The sequence below is a fragment of the Epinephelus lanceolatus genome, chromosome 6 (assembly GCF_041903045.1).
Source record: "Epinephelus lanceolatus isolate andai-2023 chromosome 6, ASM4190304v1, whole genome shotgun sequence".
Taxonomy (NCBI): Eukaryota; Metazoa; Chordata; class Actinopteri; order Perciformes; family Serranidae; genus Epinephelus; species Epinephelus lanceolatus.
Window position 1 is genome coordinate 30,132,583 of NC_135739.1, and position 18,481 is coordinate 30,151,063.

Below are 18,481 nucleotides of genomic sequence, written 5' to 3' on the forward strand. Positions count from 1 at the left end.
CTGCAAAGACTGCACTTTGTCCATTTTAGTTCAAGCACCTAGCTGCCAGTGAAAAGCTTAAAGATTTGTTCCTTATTGTACAACCACTTGAACTGAACCAATCATCCACTCCGCATCCGCGTCCAAAAGTGGGTCGGTGGTCCATTCTGAATGGATCACAAGTGACTCTCGGATGTATCAAGTTTGTAAAAAACAAACAAAAAAAAAAAAAACAGTATTTTAGGATACAGTCAATTTCTGGCACAAAGCTTTTATTTTGAAGGGAAGTTTTCTGCTGCGAGTGAATGACAGACAGCTACTTTAAAGAGACGGGAAACTAGCTCAATGACGAAGTATTTTCAATATATATTTAGCTTAAAAAATAAAAAAAAATATATGTCCTGAATAAGTTAGGAGACAAGTCACCAGAGTCACAGGCTAAAGTTTCCGCCCATCCGCCAGCGTGACCCCTCCACTATTTCTACAGTGTGTAAAACCAGTGATTGAGTCATGCCTCCCCTGCAGATATCAGTACTGCACGACTTTCCATATAACTATAAATACAAATTTGTGATGACAGATATGACATAGCTGTATGTTTAGGGTTTGGTTTACAGAACAGGATCATTTGAGCTGAATGTGTGTGTGTGTGTGTGTGTGTGTGTGTGTGGGTGTGTGTGGGTGTGTGTATGTGCTGTTGTACATCTATTATTGTGAGGACAGTTTTGAGTTTTAGCCTGAGGACATTTTGGATGGTCCTCTGCTCTTCAAAGGGCCGCTGAAGGGTTAAGACCTGATTATAGGGCTACAATTATGGCTTAGTTTGCAGTTAAGCATTTAGTTGTGCTGGTTAAAGGTCAAGTTGAGTATTGTATGGGGTTTATTGGGTTCTTTGTCTTTTATATTTCCTTTTTTTACCCAGTACTCTAAGGAATGCATTATGTCATTGAGGATCCTCACAAGTACAGAAGTACAAGCATGGTGTGTGTGTGTGTGTGTGTGTGTGTGTGTGTGTGTTTCTGGGTCTGGTTAAGTGTGAGTTTTACCTGTGCCTTTGTTGCGGTCCACAAAGCAGTACTTCAGTTCATATTCTTTCAGAATCTCATGGACTTCCTGCAAAGAGACAGAAAGAGAGAAACACACAAGGCTTGAGCCAAGAGATCATCCAAGTGCCAGAATAACCAAATGTTCAAAAGCTTGTCTAAACCAAGGCAGTAATTTTAATATATCCTGGGGAAGAGAGGGGGGGACACATCCCTCCCAATATTCAACTACGCTAAAAATGTCACACTGCTGTCCAAATGTTATCATAATCATAAATAAATTTCACAAATGGCCATTATTATACTGGTTTTAATACTACAGTGTGCTGCAGTTCTGTGTGGTTTGTCTGAGTGGTGTTGACGGACCCCAGCCAAACGCAGCTCAGGGGCATACACAACTGACATTAATGTCTTTATTTGGCAGACAGCCTTCATCAAGTCTGAGTGAAGTGTCAATCATTTATGTTGCACTGCATGTGCACTGCTGTAGATACTTGTAGCTTCCATTTATTGCATATTTGTACATTGAAAACTTCAGTTAGTAGCCTGGGATATTATTTGCTTCAATCACGGAACTCAACAGGCCTATATTAGGGACAGGCCTTTGATTCCTTTCATACAAAACTGTTGCCCAGCAAAGATGGGAAATACTATCAAATAAACTATTTAGTTGAACCAGTATGAATATAACTTGTTAGTTGTGATTCTGTCAGAGATTCTACTGTCATTCAAATAAGGCTTAGAATATCATAAATTGCTATTCAAGTATTTTTTTGATTGGTGGACCCTTACGGACCAAAGAAATATAAATAACTTTCTGTGTAATTGAAGAATGAACTCATACTCTGACTTTATGACAGCTTCAGAGGCAGGGAGACACCACTTGTTTTTCGTCACGCCGGTAATACTGAATGACTTGCAGTCTTCTCTGGTGCTCATGGTTTCAGTAAAATGAACTGAACCGAGCTAACGATGTATAGCATCTCCATATTGACAAAAGCTAACTAATGGTAGCTCAAGTCGGCAGTCAACAATCCAGTTTATACACCCAAACTTCTATGAAAATAAAAAAAAATGCTTGGCAACCAGACCAGGCTTCTATTTGAGACAGGCCTTTATTTGTCAAAATGGGCAGCTACACCAGGCTAGCAAAAGGAACTGTGTGTTTAATTGGGACTAGGCTTTTAATTAAAGTTTTACGGTAGGCTATATTTAATATAGCTGTACTTGATTGGGATAAATAATAGAGCAGGAAATGAGTTTTCAAATTTTTATTTTTTTTCAGAGGGAACACACCCCTGTGTTTGTTGATTGGTGTTTTCTGAAGCCCAAATTGATGCTTTCATGTCTTATTTTGTCAACGACCCAAAGATGTTCAGTTTACTGTCACGGAGGTGTAAATGGACCAGAAAATACTCACATTTAAGAAGATGGAATGAGAGAATTTTTGCTTTTTTCTTTAAAAAAAAAAAAAAAAAAAAATCGCTTAAACTAACTATCAAAGCAGCTGTGATTATCAATTAATTCAATAGTTGACAAATGATCATTTAATGTTCCAGCTCTACGGACAAAATGCATCACTTTTACAGAAAATGTGTGATTAACCATGGTCAGCGGATACATTACTGTAGTAACTGTCGGGAGGTAAGTCAGACTATGTCGTGGCAGTACTACTCTAACAGCAAGACAGTTATTCTTAACTAACCAACTGCCTTCAGTAATAATCTCAGTACTCAGATATCCACTATGACACCTTGAGTTTAAGTAAACCCTGTAAAAATTAATTTTTGCTTATCACACTGATGAAATCTTATTTTTTGACACTTGAAACTCTTTGATCGAAGACTTCCCCAATTGCAGTAATTTGTCTCTAACGGGTAATTATGCTTTTTTTTTTTTTTAAAGTGCATTTTTAAGATGAAAAGCTTTGCGTCTCCTGTCAGGCTCATAATCACAGCAGCCCACACCACTGCACTTCAATCCACATGAGGGACACACACAGCTGCATATCAAAGTAATAAATGTGGGAATTATTTTTAAAGCAAAGTGTGGTCCACTCTCCTGAAGCATTGTTTCATATTGTCTCTTCAGTGACAGTAAGGGATGAAGCGAGAGTAATGCAATAGCTCAGAAAGAGATCCTCACACCCTGTCTAAGTGTGTTATGAGCTCAACTGCTAACTCTGTTAGCCTCCGTACCTTCCTGATGGGTTTCCCTGTTACATAGCCACACGGAGTCTCTGCTGCACACAACTAACTGACAGCACAAAATGTTCAGAGCTTGGCAACAAGTGTGATATGAGCAACCTCGTGGATCCAGTCACAGTCAAAACCTGTCCAACAGTTCCAGATCCCACAGGAGCACAGTGTAGGCGCAAGGACTGAGCGGTGAGCAACAAAACAAAACATAACGAGAATAAATCAACAACCGCAGCGCTAAAACAACCTGCGAGCAACCGACTAAACTCTGTGGCACTGAAAGGTCACTTCAGCATAAAGCAATTATTGTTAAGTGCCACCGGAGACAAGATGTAATGGCCAGTCTACAGCAGTATGGTGCGCATCCAGCAGGACTTTCAAGCTGTTTCATCCTCCGATGCAGACACACTGTGTTCACTGTGACCATGTCTGAATGATGTGGAGACATTCTCTCCTTCCTTACGTTGACTCTTCCACTTAGCCCCACTCTATCTCACATTATGTTCCTGTACGATTTGATTAAAACTTTTGAAAATGTGACTTGTGTGCATTTTCTAAGAGCTGGTTTAAAGCAAATAAAAAGGGTTTAAAATGGCCTGAATGTGAACAAAAAGTAGAAGCGGTATTTCAAGAACCAGTGATGCTGTTCTGTAATGTCAGTTAATGTTGCCCAAATCCTGTGCTTTTATTCACTGTGAGCTAATGCTGGCCATGTTTTATTTTTCCATTCAAATTATTGTAAAGCACCAACCTGTGGTGACACAGTTATCACCTTGAAAACGAGAGTGAAAGCGGGTTTGACATTCCCTGGTGGTCGTGTGAACAGAAAATATTTCCAATCCCATTTATCATTATATAAAGACAAGACGAACAAAAACATGGTCACACAACGACTGAAATGATGAGGTTTTCTAATGTGTACATTTTTCTCTTTTCCCCATCTCTCTAACCACCACCCAGCCCACTCATGTACACAGCAAGCAGGCATGTTCCATATCAGTGAAGGCCACGCAAGGCAGCCCACGCAGAGGGTCAAACTCGCTCGCCCTTAAAATCAGAGCAGTGCGAGCTGCAATCGCTGAGAGGGACAGAGAAAGGCAGAGAAAGACAGAGAAGGAAAAGCGGTGTTTTGGATTTTTTGCCCCATATCAACGATCGTGCTATGAGAGAGGAAGAATTCGTCTGAGGGGAGAATGAATAGAAACCACCTGAAACCAAACAGTGCAAAATAAACTTATTTTACAACATTTTGTGTTTGTAACTGAGTCTTTACTTTATTCTCTTAAAAACTGGTGAACATTTCAACCAATATTCAAGAGAAATCTATTTTTTATCATTATTATTATTTATTTTTTAACGAAATAATGCAGCATAATGTTAAAAAAAATGCTTAAAACAAGGTGAGTGACTTTAAAAACATGCTACAATTGCCATGTTTATCACCTGTTTAAAGAAAATTTCAAAGGACTCAATTACGGTCAAAAATAACAGAAAACATAATTGAATTTTTTTTTTTTACCAAGCGAACAAAGTTTTAGTATTTTTCCCCACATTACAAGGCCAACACACACATTATAATACATCCCTGCAGACAATTTAACAACAAGGCAAATACAATAAGAATAAAATAGGATTAAACTATTTAGATCAAAGCATGCCTGTAACTAATGTGTGAGGATTTAAGCAAAGTGCTTTAAACTGTTATTGCCAACCAAAGCTTGCTTTCTTCTTTTATATCAGCTTATCCCGCTGCTTCAGTGCTTCCATGTTTCTATTCTCTCAATGCACTGGGCTCTACTGTAGCTAATTTCTTGGTTTTTTTTTTAACCCCCTCACGGTCTCTTTCTTTCTACAGCCATGATGCATGTTAATAGGTAAAGCTGAGCTCTTGTATTAAGTAGAGTTTTGACATAAAAAGGTAACAGACAAGGGATACACTGATTCATCGGCCACACAGAGGAATCAGCCAATATTCACCTTGCTGACTGTCATCGGCCTATTAACATAAGATGATGTTCATCGATGGCAGTGGCTGATGTTTTCTGTTGTGTCACATCTAATTTGCAAAGGGTAAAATGGAGGGCCATAAACTACTGGCTTCCTATTTACCCGAGGACAACAGAAAACTTATTTGGGACGAACAGGGATTTTCCCAGGGATGCCGTCGGGATAAAAGGATCCTCACTATTGATGCATCAGAGGATGCACCCTGTTTTTTCCCTGATAATAAACATAGTAAACAACAAATCTGTGTTGATGTCGGCAGAGGGACGGCTAGTTAGCATTAGCTGTTAGCAGCCGGTGGCCGGAACTAACAGCTGACAGAAGCCCCTTTTACACTGCCAGATTTTCCGCGAATGTTGGGCCGGGATGTTTAGCTGGCAATCTGCGAGCGTTTAGACACACAGAGCCGGATTGGCGAGTTCATCCGAGGTGCCCAATTTTCCGCCTCGTAGGGTAGTCATATTGGCAGAACCCTTTAGTTTAAACAGACTGAGGCGGCCTTCCGCCACGGGAGGGGCTATTGAAGACTTGTGGGAGGAGCTGTTGATGACGCCGCCCATGCGACCCACTGGCGGTAAATAAACAGGAAACAGCTGATAGCAGGAATTAGCGAGCAGCTAGTAGCAAGAGGGAAACGCAAACCTGACAGACACTGTAAAGTTGAGCAACTGGGGAGACAAGGAATTGCGCGTCCTCCTTGTCCTCGCATACGAAGAGGCCATTAACCGTCAGATGACGGGGACGGTGAAGAATGGGCCGATTTACGAGAGAATCGCCGAAGGACTGACCAGCCGCAGCTTCCCTCCCACGTCATTGTTTATGTCACACACTGAGCTACATGTTTTGTTTCTTGCTCACGCCCCCCGTTGGCCCGAAAAAGGCGCATTCTGTGTAAACAAAAGTAGGTAGACGGCATTTTGCCGCACTCTCCGATTTTGTTTTTATACTACCAATGCTGAAAAAAGACTAATTGGGCAAATTTGCACAATTCCTGTTTAAAAAGGGCTTCAGGTTGCGCTGAGTTATGTTATGATGCATTCAAGCTCTATTCAGTAAAAATGAGTATTGGGCAAAGGTAAATTATAACCCTCTTGTGATGTGGCAAGAAATTGAATAAATACAGTTGTTTGAAAGAGAAATTTGTCGATGTTTTCACAAGAATATAAAATAGTTATTAAACAAGCAACTATAATATATTATACATAATAGAAAACCAAAATGTTATTTCAAATATCAGTATCAGCCTAGAATTTCATAATCAGTGCACCCCTTTAATAGATTAAAGGAAAAAGTAATTTCCTAAATGCAAGAAGTAATGGTGGAAGAAGTCAAGCAACAATATAGAAATTTACATATGAAATCAACTTAAGTGGTGTGCAAAAAAATAAAAGAAATTCCAGAGAAGAGAAGCTGTACAAATGGCCACTGCTTCCATCATTTTCCCCCACTAAATAACAGTTACTGCTGCACTGCACAGGATACAGACACTACATTGCAAAGTACTTTGCGCACAGTCAGACAAGGCTGAATTATACCACTCAGGGCGCATTCTCTCTGGTGGTGTTTTATCCCTCATCCCTGTGCTATTCTTTACTTAAATCGAGCTGAAAGTTTGTCTCTCACAGCTGGCACATTGCAAGACACTTAAAGACTATTTTTAGGAGTCCAAACAATTCTGCCTCTCTTCTCAGCCGCACAATTTACCAGTTGAGTACACCATGCTGGACGTTTTTATGATATTCTAGTTTGTTTCGCCGTATTTCCCTTTTACATTCCACGTCTTAATGATCTTTTACTTTCACTACATCCCTTCACGCTGTTCTACAATGTTCCACTTTGTTTCATTGAGATTCCCCACTATGCTATTTCAACAGCCTCCTAATTAACAGTGCCGTAATAGCTAAGCGACGCTCACGAGTGTTTCAAAACAGCCACTGGGCTCAGTGAAGAGACAGTGTGAGCAAACATTCACACTGAACCCACAAACTGCAAATCATAAAACCCTGATTTTGTATTTCAGGGTCAACCAGAGCTACATTTTGTTGCCTCTCACCACTACTGAGATGGATATAGTTACCATAAACCTTGACAGACTTTAAACACCATTACACATTTAAGAAGACACCTCTCCTGCCCCCATTACAAGTCTTCATGACTGTGATTAGATGAAGAACCTGGACAGTATGTGGGCAGGAGCAGTAGGACAGGCTGTTTCCTGTTAGAGCCTGTATGTTCCTCTACGTCAAGCTGTTCTATAATATAACTGAGTGTGTCATTCTGTCCTGCACTGCCCTCCCTGTATTTGAACGCTTTAAGAAACTGACATTTTCCAGCAGGTCCAGTCAGTCAGGGCCAATGTCTGCACACATACACACACTTGCTGTGGAATTAAAGCAAACTGCCCTGAGAGGATGGACTTGATAAGGAATGTGATAGCAGCCTGGTCTGACACCTGGTAACACTACATGGAGCTAAAAGGCAACCGTCTAGGTTCATAAAGGAACATAAAATAAGGGGGAAAGGATGTTACAGGTAACTATATGGTGTAGAGGCTTGTAGAGGGCTAGCGCACACACCACAAACACCTCGTAAAATCTCATTGTGTGTGGTGGAACGAATTATAGCACCTACACACAATGCGACTCTTAAAGTCATCGGGTTGCTGTACTGATCACATTACACCACTATCATGTTTTATAATAGAGTACCCTGAAGTTGTGGTTTTACCATTACATGCATGATCGATGACAGGGGTTAACACATCACAAGACATTTTACAAGGAGAAATCCCCAACGAAGTCCGTCTGGTCTCCAATCTGTTTAGTCAACAAAACACGCAAGACAGGAGTTCTTTCCTCCAAAACGAATGTCCACAAGAAGCTACCCATCCAGGCTGTTTGTGCACTCATTTGCAGCGAAAAACCAAGTAAGAAAAAGAATTCCTCTCCCTCATATTTCCCCTGTCCTGTATCTTGTGTTGTCATGAGCTTTAGAGTCTCTCCAGGATTTCACGGGCTGTTTTGGGGATTGTTTCGGCCTGAAATACCTAATTTCACAGCAGTTTCCCTTTAAGTGGTCACCAAGCGAGATTAAATACCTGAGTATAATGGTGGATAGTTGTTTAAAGAATTTACACAAGCTCAACCAGAAAGTAGGCAATGACATGAATAAGTGGACGAGCCTCCCTCTTACTTTACTCGGTCGACTTATTGTTATCAAGATGAATGTCTTCCCTTAATTTTTGTACTTTTCAGTCCCTTCCAATTCATGTTCCCTCTGCATTTTTTCTTCACTGGACAAGCTGACCAGACACTTAATTTGGCGAGGTAAATCCCAGAGGGTCGCTTTAAATAAATAAATAAATTTACCCTAGATTACACAAAAGAAGGGTTTCTAATTTTAGACTGTATTATTTGGCCGCACAATCTAAATTTTTGGCTCAAGTGTTTGAGGGGGATCCCTCACTCTCATGGCCGAGCATTGACAGGCTGGAGATGAACAAGCTCAATCTGTTTGATATTTTATATAAATGGGATGGAAAGTCAATCAGAAGTACTACCTGCAATCCTTACATTGTTCATTCAGTCCAAACTTTAAAATACACAAGATGTTTGGGCCAAGTTTTGTGTCTCCCAAGACTCCCTCTTGGGAAATAAGCTTATTCCTCTCTTGTACCAGAATAAAAACTTTGAATCTTGGCCTAAAAAGGGATACCACCCACTTGGAACATTGTTATATGGATTGAATACTTATGTCCTTGCAACAATTAAAGGAAAAATATCAACTGTCTGACAAAGATTCTTTTTAAATACTTACAGTTCACAAACGTTATGAAGGTAAACCTCCAAAGACAGTGGAAACTACCCAAGTTGTCACCCACTGAATTTCTTTTTCATGATGGTCAACCAATGGTTAGAACCATCTCTAAGATTTATGAAGCGCTGTTACCTTTTATCTAAATGTCTGAGCCAGAAGGATCTAGACTTAGGTGGTAGAGGGATTAAGATATAGCTTGATCCTATACTGTGGAGAGACCTATGTAGCAATGGTGTTACTTGCACACTAAACTCAAGATATAGATCAATTCAGTACAGTTTTCTTCATCAGACTTACCTCCCCTCTTCCAGGCTTCATGGGTTTGACCCCATTTTCTCACCCCTTTGCTTTCGATGTGGTCTAGTTGAGGGCACTTTCCTTCATCCCACCTGGCAGTGTCGTAAACTACAAGGCTATTGGCAGGGGATCTGTGATGCTTTATTCACAGTCCATGTTGCCAATGGATCCTGAGGTATGCCTTTTGGGCAGCCTCTTAAATTCTAATATCAGACATAGCCATGCCATCAAGCTTACAGAAATCCTATTGGCTACTGCCACAAAATATATTGCTATGAGGTGGAAATCAGATCTCCCATTACCTGCTGGATTGTGGCTCTCAGAAGTGAACAGCTTCATACCTCTGGAGAAAATAACTTACTCACTACAGAATAAGACACATTCTTTCTATAAAATATGGCAACCTTGTATCAACTGTATGGACGATCTCCCATCCCATATGACTGAATAACTATCTGCATGTTCTCTCTATTTTCACCACATTATTATTACAGTAGACCACATAATTGTGGATAAGACTACCCTATCCCTCAAATCTGCTATATCTCTTGGGCATCTGCGACACATTGGCACATCTCTCACATCGTGTCTTTGGAAATAAACACATAGAGATAGTTGCTCACAGGAGCAAATGCTGATTTGTCTCTGATCTGGTGCTTTTGTCTGCGAAATCCAAAAACTATTGGCAAGTGAAAAATTAGGACTAAAATCATGCAATTTAAACTCTACATTATTAAATTATTGCATTACTCGATTACTGAACTTGATTCAGTCAACTGGATCCTTCTGTCTTCAAAAATTTCTTGAAGACCTACCTCCTTAAAAGTATTTGCTCACCTAATATGCTCTTTTATCACATCTCTCAATCCTTCGTTCTCAATCCCTATCCCAAAAGAGAATTGTCATTTGCTATGCACTTATCACCTGCAGCCTTGTAGCACTGGTGTCAGGGGGAACATGGAACTGAAGCACTTATTCTTGAAGGCATCTCTCTGTGCCCCATTTGTACGTCACTTCGGACAAAAGTGTTCGCCAAATGAATAATTCAACGTCAGTGTACTCCAGCTTTCTGTTGGGAGAAGGAGTTGTACGTTTGTACCAGTAAAAAAGAAAATAGTCATGAAACAAGATTCAAGCACATGCAGCCCAGAAAAGCATCTACTAGCTCAAATGCTACACGTGTTACCCTGGAATCAAGACTCTTTTTATGTTGCTGTTGTTGTTCTTCATCTCATCACCATCGTTTTATTTCCCAGCATTAGCACGAGTCAATGGTACTGAAAAGTAGCAATTTCATCCCTTACACGTCTGTGAGGTTCTATAGGCGTCAAATGACAGCGCAATGCTGTTTTCTGAGGAGCAGTTTGTGTGGGTTAACGAGACCTCAGTTCATATGGATGACATCCACTTAGCAACCACCCTCCTTTAGTGACTTTAAACAAAAAACTGAATCCTTAGCTGCACTCTAAATATTCAAAACGTCCCATAGAGGTGAAATCCGTGACAGAATTTCCCTCTGCAGATTAGTTGTGTCACCAAGTGTCAGATTACTATAATTTCAACGCAATGGCAAATCTCATCCCTGAATTTGCAGCAACTGTCCTTCCCCTCACAGCTTCTACTGGCAATTTCCTGCAAATAGAGCGCAAACGGAGTAACAAATTGCCTTTCAGACCGTCGAGGTCTTGTTTTGACCCTTTCTATCTGTCGGCTGGTTTGCCAGTTCAGATATTTCTAATTCCTCTGCTGCACTCTGTCAGTCACTCTAAAGCGAATCATATTCTATGCAGTAAAAGTGTACAAGGTGATGTAAATGTAAGGTGAGAAAGCCACCAGACATAGAGGAAAGTGAGGGGAGGAAAATGCGTTGACTCCGACACCTGTTCATCCATTAGACACACACACACACACACACACACACATACACACTCTCTCTTTTAGTCCTGCAGTCATAAATGAGGTGGCTTACAAACACAAACAGGGCCACTGGGGGAAAGTGAAACAGTGGGCTCTCATTTCAACTCAATGAGTGTGTGTGCGCGTGTGTCTGTGTGTGTGGAGGAAGGGAGGGATGGGGGGATTAGGGGACAAACACTCTCTGCATGGCCTCCTTACTGGCAGTATCTGTGTCCTTGACCTACTGATAGAGTGATACATGCTACAGAGGGAGAACAGGATGAAGCCCTCGTCTGCCAGCAAGCAGAAAGCTACTCCCACACACACACACACACACACACACACACACACACACACACACACACACACACACACACACACAACACTACTGCATAGTTTTAAATTATTAGCATTACAATGGCTCTGCTGTTATTGTTCCACTGTTGAACTCTTGAGCTTATCACTATGACACTATTCACTCCACGATGGTACTTTACCTTTATACTACTGCCATTATTCTAATTTATTCCTATAATTTAGCTTCTGCACAATTTTTATGTCGTACAGTTTGGATTCTCATTTTTACTGCTACTTTATTGCCAACAACTTCTACACTGTAAGTGCTGTACATTAGGGCTGCACAATATATCTTTTCTTTATTTCTCATCATCATCTCCATGTCAACTTATTGTTACTTATTGAATTTGTTCTTTTCTTTCCATACAGAGCTTGAGAGTTTGAATGGGGCTCATTGTGACAGTGACATTCAGGTAAACAAGCTAACTGCGCTTAAGACAGATGAGAAATGTGCAACAACATTTTTTGCTAAAACTAGATATCAAACAAAGCTAGAGACCGAATCATCAAGTTGCTGTGAACTGTAAATTCACCACTTCTAAGCAGAAGGCAGAGGATAATGTTAGTTCAGAGCCTTGCAGTGCAAGGCCTCTTCTCCTCTGGGCAGCTGCCTCTGTGTCTGCGGCTGTCCCAAAGACCAGCGTGAAAGTGAAGAGCGCTGACTCTGTAGAAAAATCTTTGACTAAAACATCCTCACAGGTAGCCTGCACTTAACACTGACTGGCAAAAACTACAACAGCAAAAAAACAAAAAACAGACCGCTCGGCTGATGATCCGAATCTCCAATTTTCAGGGGGTAGCCCTCATACTAACATACTTTATGTTATAAAACAAAGCGTAAAAGTCCCTTAAGCTTGTGGTAATCACAGACATTATCTCAGGCATCTAACCAAGACACCAATCAAAAATCACTGACTTCAAGATGAGGGAAATGGGAGCAGTCAAATGCTAAGTAATATCACAGTTTTAAGACTCACTCCTGCACCACTTTATTTGTTGTATTCTAGCAGTTTACTGAGAGCAGCATAAAAGCAGAACCGAGAACTCTTTTAGTATCTGTTTATTTATCACAACTAATACCCTTATCATGATAGTCAATATTATTGCAGAGCGCATTTAAGTGTAGACCAAATGTGCATAACTTATATATATATGAAATATTAACATTTATAAAGCAGTAATAGTAGCACTGCATTCATTCAGTGTAAGCTGCTGGAGCCTGTCAGTGAAGTACACTAAAATCTGTGATGCATATCTACAAAACCTGGATTTTGATATTCGATGATGAACGAACAAACAAATAAAAAAAAATCTACTTCTTGTTATTTTCCCCACTGACTTCATTTCCAAGTTTCCCTTCAGGTGTCAAACAACAACTCTTATGGAAAACAGCCAACGCTGTCGATAATGAATGCATGAATGGAATCGGTAAGGCAGTGTTAAATGTTGCTGCGTTCAAATAAACATAAAAAATCTAAATCATCTAACAGCCGCCTTCAGTTATAACACATACTTTAACAATGTGCTACTTATTCACTGGAAATTACAACAATGCATCCCTAATAGATCCAAAAAACACTGTTTTACATATTTAATCCGAGCCAAGCTTTGTGTGTGTGTGTGTGCGCGTGTGACAGGTGGCCCAAACCATGCACAGTGCAGATCACTGGCCTATCAAATGCCTGCCAGGAAAGCTTCTTAGACGATGTGCACACTCACATATTGAGAGCAGACAAGCATAAATATGCACGAGTGCACATATCACTTTTTTTCCTTTCTCTCCTTCTTTCTCTCTCATACACATTCTTACAGTTTTCACACCTTGCATGTTAGTTTTACACTCTCTCTCTCTCTGCTCTGGCACTGATGGAATTCCTCATTTTAACAACTTTGTTTTGTTTCCGCTCCTCTTCTGTTCTCTTTATCGTTCTCTTCATCCAGGCTCGCTCTCTCTCTCCTTCTCTCTGCCTCCCTTCCTCCTCCTGTCCGTGTGCCTCCCCTCAAACTCCTCTCCCTTATTTGGATCCTCCTGCTTTCTCCTGCCCTTGCTCTTTTTCATTGCTGGACTAAGCACTGGCTGTCTGGTCACATTTTCATGTTCTCCCTACAAAGGGACACTGAATACAGACCAGTAACAGAGAGAGAGAGAGAGAGAGAGAGGGAGAGAGAGAGAGAATAAGATCCATGACGCTCTCCCTTTTATTTTCTAACTTAAAACAGTGATTTAAAGCTCTCTATCACGACATCATAATTTATTCTTTTTCCTTTGGTTCGGTTCAGCAGAGCAGAAACAGATGATGCAGTTGAGTAGCGCAGAAGGAGCAGGAATCAACCCCATACTCAACCTCAACAGTCACGTGTTGCACAATGCACTGACTCTTAATGCGGCAATACACTACAAACAAAGGCAAAGGCACTCAGCTTAACAACTGTAATTTCTGCACAGTGTTCACCACCCCGCAGTGCATCAGTGTGTCCAAATACTATGCAAATAGTTACACATTTTCATAAAGGCCACATGTTTCCCGTTTACCTGTTTATATTATTTCCACCCTGGGTAGATGCAACAGGTTTGACACCCAGATGGGTTAATGCCAGCCAATTTGAACGAACCCCCTGGATTGACTGTACATGAAGATTTCCTATTCAGAAAATGTCCGGCAGTGAAATGGCAATTGCTTCCTTACTTGCTAATGCTGCATAATGTCACCCACCTTCAAGTTCTGTAAGTGGGGAAAGATACTAAGTTTTGGCCTGATTCATACTGGCTGTGCTGAACCTAAACATAAGGGGTGTAACGATCAATCGATCTGGATCGATATATCAACGATCCAATGTCATCGATGCAAAGTGAAACCAGCAATCCATATTGGCATCTTTAGGAAGTAATTTTATTTTGAAAGTCTGTGTCACCACCAAACAGCGACATCCAGGAGAAAGACAGTGAGGATAGTGTTATTTACTCAATGCTGTTACGAGATAAAACACGACATAACGTTACCTGCCTGGACTAGCATCTCACTCGCTAACTTCTCACTACAGCAACATTAGCTGCTCTGTTTCAACAATGTTCGGCTGAATAAACGTGCGTGCAGACTGAAAATCAACCATACTGTTTTGTCAGGAGATGCAGTGACTTCAACCAATGGTGAGTAAGAAAAATTATAACGTACTTTGTTGAGCTATGAATACAGAGTATATGAAGAACAAAGTCCGCTAGCTGCTAGGCTAATTTATGCAATGTGATAATGTGTCACTAGCAAAAAACAACTGTTTTGTCCATGAACCTTGAGTGAGAAAAAAAAAACCTTGACTACTGAGCTGAATTTGACACTTTTGTTAAATGATGTTGTTACCTCTGCCAAGGAGATTATGTTTTGGCCGGCGTTGGTCTGTTTGTTTGTTTGTCTGCAAAATAACTCAAAAAGTTCTGAACGGATTTTGATGAAATTTTCAGGAAAGCTTGATAATGGCACATGAAACAGATGATAGGATTTTGGTGGTGATCGGTTGAAGCGAAGTGGATAAAATAATAAAATGGCGGGAAATCCGAGCTGCTTGGCGGAGGGCTGCGCTCTCCGAGTGCTTTTCTAGTTTATCTATGTTGTATGGTTGTTTGCAGAAGTTTGCCTTTAGGGCTTTAAACTAGATAGTCTTGAAGTTTTAGGAACATATGATGGTTTGGGAAAGGTTAACATGTCCCATGTGCTGTTTAATGTGTATTAGTGGAGTCAGTATAAAGTAAACTTTACTGTACTTAAGCGGTTACGGTTATTTACATCATTTATGAGTTATTTTTATCTTTTATGGCCAAAAGCATAAAAGAAAGGGTGGCAGCTTCTTTTGTAATTGATTGTGTTAAATGGGCATAATCATGTCATATTGATCCCAGGCCCCTGAATCGCATTATATCAAAATTGTATCGTGGCAGACTTTGTGATATCAGCAAATATATCGTTATCCAAAGAATATAATATCCTATCATAATGAAACTGGTGATTAACACCCCTACTAAAGGTCCAGTGTGTAGGATTTAGGGGGATATATTGGCAGAAATGGAATATAATACATTAAGTATGTTTTCTTTAGTGTTCAATCACCTAAAAATGAGAGTTGATGTGTTTTCACTACCTTAGAATGAGCCATTTATCTACATAGGGAGCAGGTCCTCATCTATGGATGTAGCCATCTTGCGCCGCCATGTTTCCACAGTAGCCCAGAATGGACAAAACAAACACTGGCTCCAGACAAGAAAATACGATGAGCACATTTTGCAAGTGCTGGGCACTTGGTCGGTTTGTTTTGGAGAAGAGGAGACCTCTGGGGATAATTCAGTTCCCCGTAAAAACCTCCTGAACAATGAAGACTGAAGGAATTCTAATCGAAAAGTTTCAGCTGGATGCAATCTGCAATCTTCACCACTTGACACCACTAAATCTCCCTAAATCTTACACACTGTTCCTTTAAGAACAATAACAGAAAGACAGCTCAGTGGCTAGTCTAAGCACCTTTCAGGCAGCATAAATTGGGGCAGAAGTACTGGTACTAGTGTGAAGGAACCTGCAAATACCTTGGGCCATACAAGTACATAATAGATGAAAATATACAACATTTATCTGCTATGAAATAAATGACACCAGATTCATTATTCTGTGACTGTTAAATGCTTTCCCAATGGAGCTTGTCCTCAGCATCTCTGCCATTATTCATGAGATCCTCAATTAATATTTTGAAGCCTAGAGCTCAGTGTACAGTTTGCTACCATCTTTATCAGTTACGCTGCTATCAGAAAATGTAAAATTTTGGAAAACAAATGGGAGAAGTGTGGGTGGAGCTGTGGTGGCACAAGCTATAAGCAGTCATCATCATCATCATTATGTGTGATTGACTCAATCAAACAAAGCAGGTCTCAAAATAGACTTCCCTTTATGCCTTAATAACGCCTCAATAGAACAATACCATCAATACACCCACTAGAGGAAGTGAAATTACCTATTAAGACTTAATTTGTTGTGGAGGAAAGGTGCTATCTTTGTATTTCATGTGGGAAGTTGGACATTTTCCCTGTCACTTCCATATTTTTAGAGATACTGGCATTACAAGGACTGCATCTTAGTGGCCGCTGCTTGGTCAAACCCTGTCCATCACTTCTGTCTGTCCATTTCCTCATTTCACATATTGTATGGAGAAGCTGTTTAATCTTAAAAAGGACAGAACCAGTGGGCTGGGGGGAAGCAGGTGGCTTGCCCTGAGACAGGACTGATTCTGCTGTCACCCATTGTGACCCCACCTCCTTCCCCCATCCACACCCACCCGCTTCTGCTTGGCTCTGGCCCTGAAGCCACAGGGCTTAGATTGGAGGTTATTTTCCCCACTGAGCCAGCAGTCACTCCTCACATATCAACAGAGTCCTGCAGACATTTGGTCAAAACATCATTTAAGAATATTTCTTATTTTTGTTTACTTGCAGTACCCAACATGCAGGATTTCCACAAAAATGTGTGTAAGTCTTTGCACAATGACAATGAAGTATTTGAGCTTCATTTATCAGCAGTGTACACTTGATATGTGTTGCATCCTAGCCTCCAGGTAAACTACGAAGTACATAAAACAACCTAAAATTATTATGGTAACTATAGGTGCCAAACACTGCTGAAGTCTTTTTATTATCATTTTTTATTATCATCCATTTTCAGCGTGTTACATTTTGTCCACAGTGTGGCTTTGCATTAATGTCAGAAAACTACACTTTACTGCGGTTCTGCAACTGCAGAGACATGTGGAGAGTGGCAGAGAAGCTCTCAGACATAAAAGCTAAATGGCCTCTTGTAGTCATTTGTACTCGTAGGCGCCAGTGAAAGCACAATGCACATCAACAGACTGGATGTGGAAAGGTTAATGTCTCTTCAGCGCTTGCATCACACACATCTTTGTTTCCTTGCTGACTTAAACAATCAAAAGAAGCGTCACATTAATGGACTCAAACTAAACATTTAGTCAAATGTACCTTGAAAAATGGGATTGCATAAGCACAGATTTGTAATGCAACGTAATTATTGCCTTTGTAATAGTTTTAGAATATCTCTAAGGTGTTCAGTGATGTTGCTTCGCATGTGCTTGTGCATCTATCTTGCACAGATGAGATCCTGTGTTCTCAATCATCTTGGTATCTGTAAATATGTGGCCACTGATCAATGCTGTGTTGACTCGTGTTGATGATGACCTGATGACGCTTCACTATCAAGGGGATGCACCATGTTGAAAAAATATTTTGGCGGCTGCCATCTTTTACTGTTTGCTCATATATCTCATGCAAGATGGGATCCTGCTCAATGAGTACAATTTTTTTTTTTTTTTTTTTTTTTAAAATTCCTCTCAGGAACAAGAGTAAACGAATACACATATATGTCAAAATGTTAAAGTCTAAAATTTATATAGTGGCTTATTTAATTCTTTTATGGATTGAATTACATTTTTTTCTTTTTTTTAAAGATATTTTTCTGGGCATTTTTAAGTCTTTAATTGATAGGACAGATGAGCGTGAAGGGGGAGAGAGAGAGAGGGAGTGACATGCAGCAAAGGGCCACAGGCTGGAGTTGAACCTGGGCCGCTGCGGCAACAGCCTTGTACATGGGGCACCTGCTCTACCACTAAGCCACCGACGCCCCAGGATTGAATTACATTTTGTTAATGTTCATTTTACATTCTGAAAAAACAATTACTACAAAATGTTGATCTGAATATAAATAAAGTTATTACTAAAAATTATATTAATATTCTGATCTGGTAAAATGTGTCAGTAACCAGACGTAGAAGCAACTCAGTAAAGAAGTATGGAAATAAGCATTTACGTGTACACACTACACTCATTTAAATGGTGGGTGACTCAGC

The 18,481-nt window shown here is 40.3% G+C and overlaps 1 protein-coding gene across 1 annotated transcript in view; it reads right to left on the bottom strand.

Moving 5' to 3' along the window:
- raver2 (ribonucleoprotein, PTB-binding 2) overlaps positions 1-18,481 on the bottom strand; it is a 129,550-nt gene that overhangs the window by 100,863 nt on the left and 10,206 nt on the right. Inside the window, exon 2 of the mRNA XM_033621981.2 lies at positions 1,026-1,092. Within this exon, the coding sequence (XP_033477872.1) occupies positions 1,026-1,092 (67 nt within the window). The remainder of the gene's footprint in view (positions 1-1,025; positions 1,093-18,481) is intronic.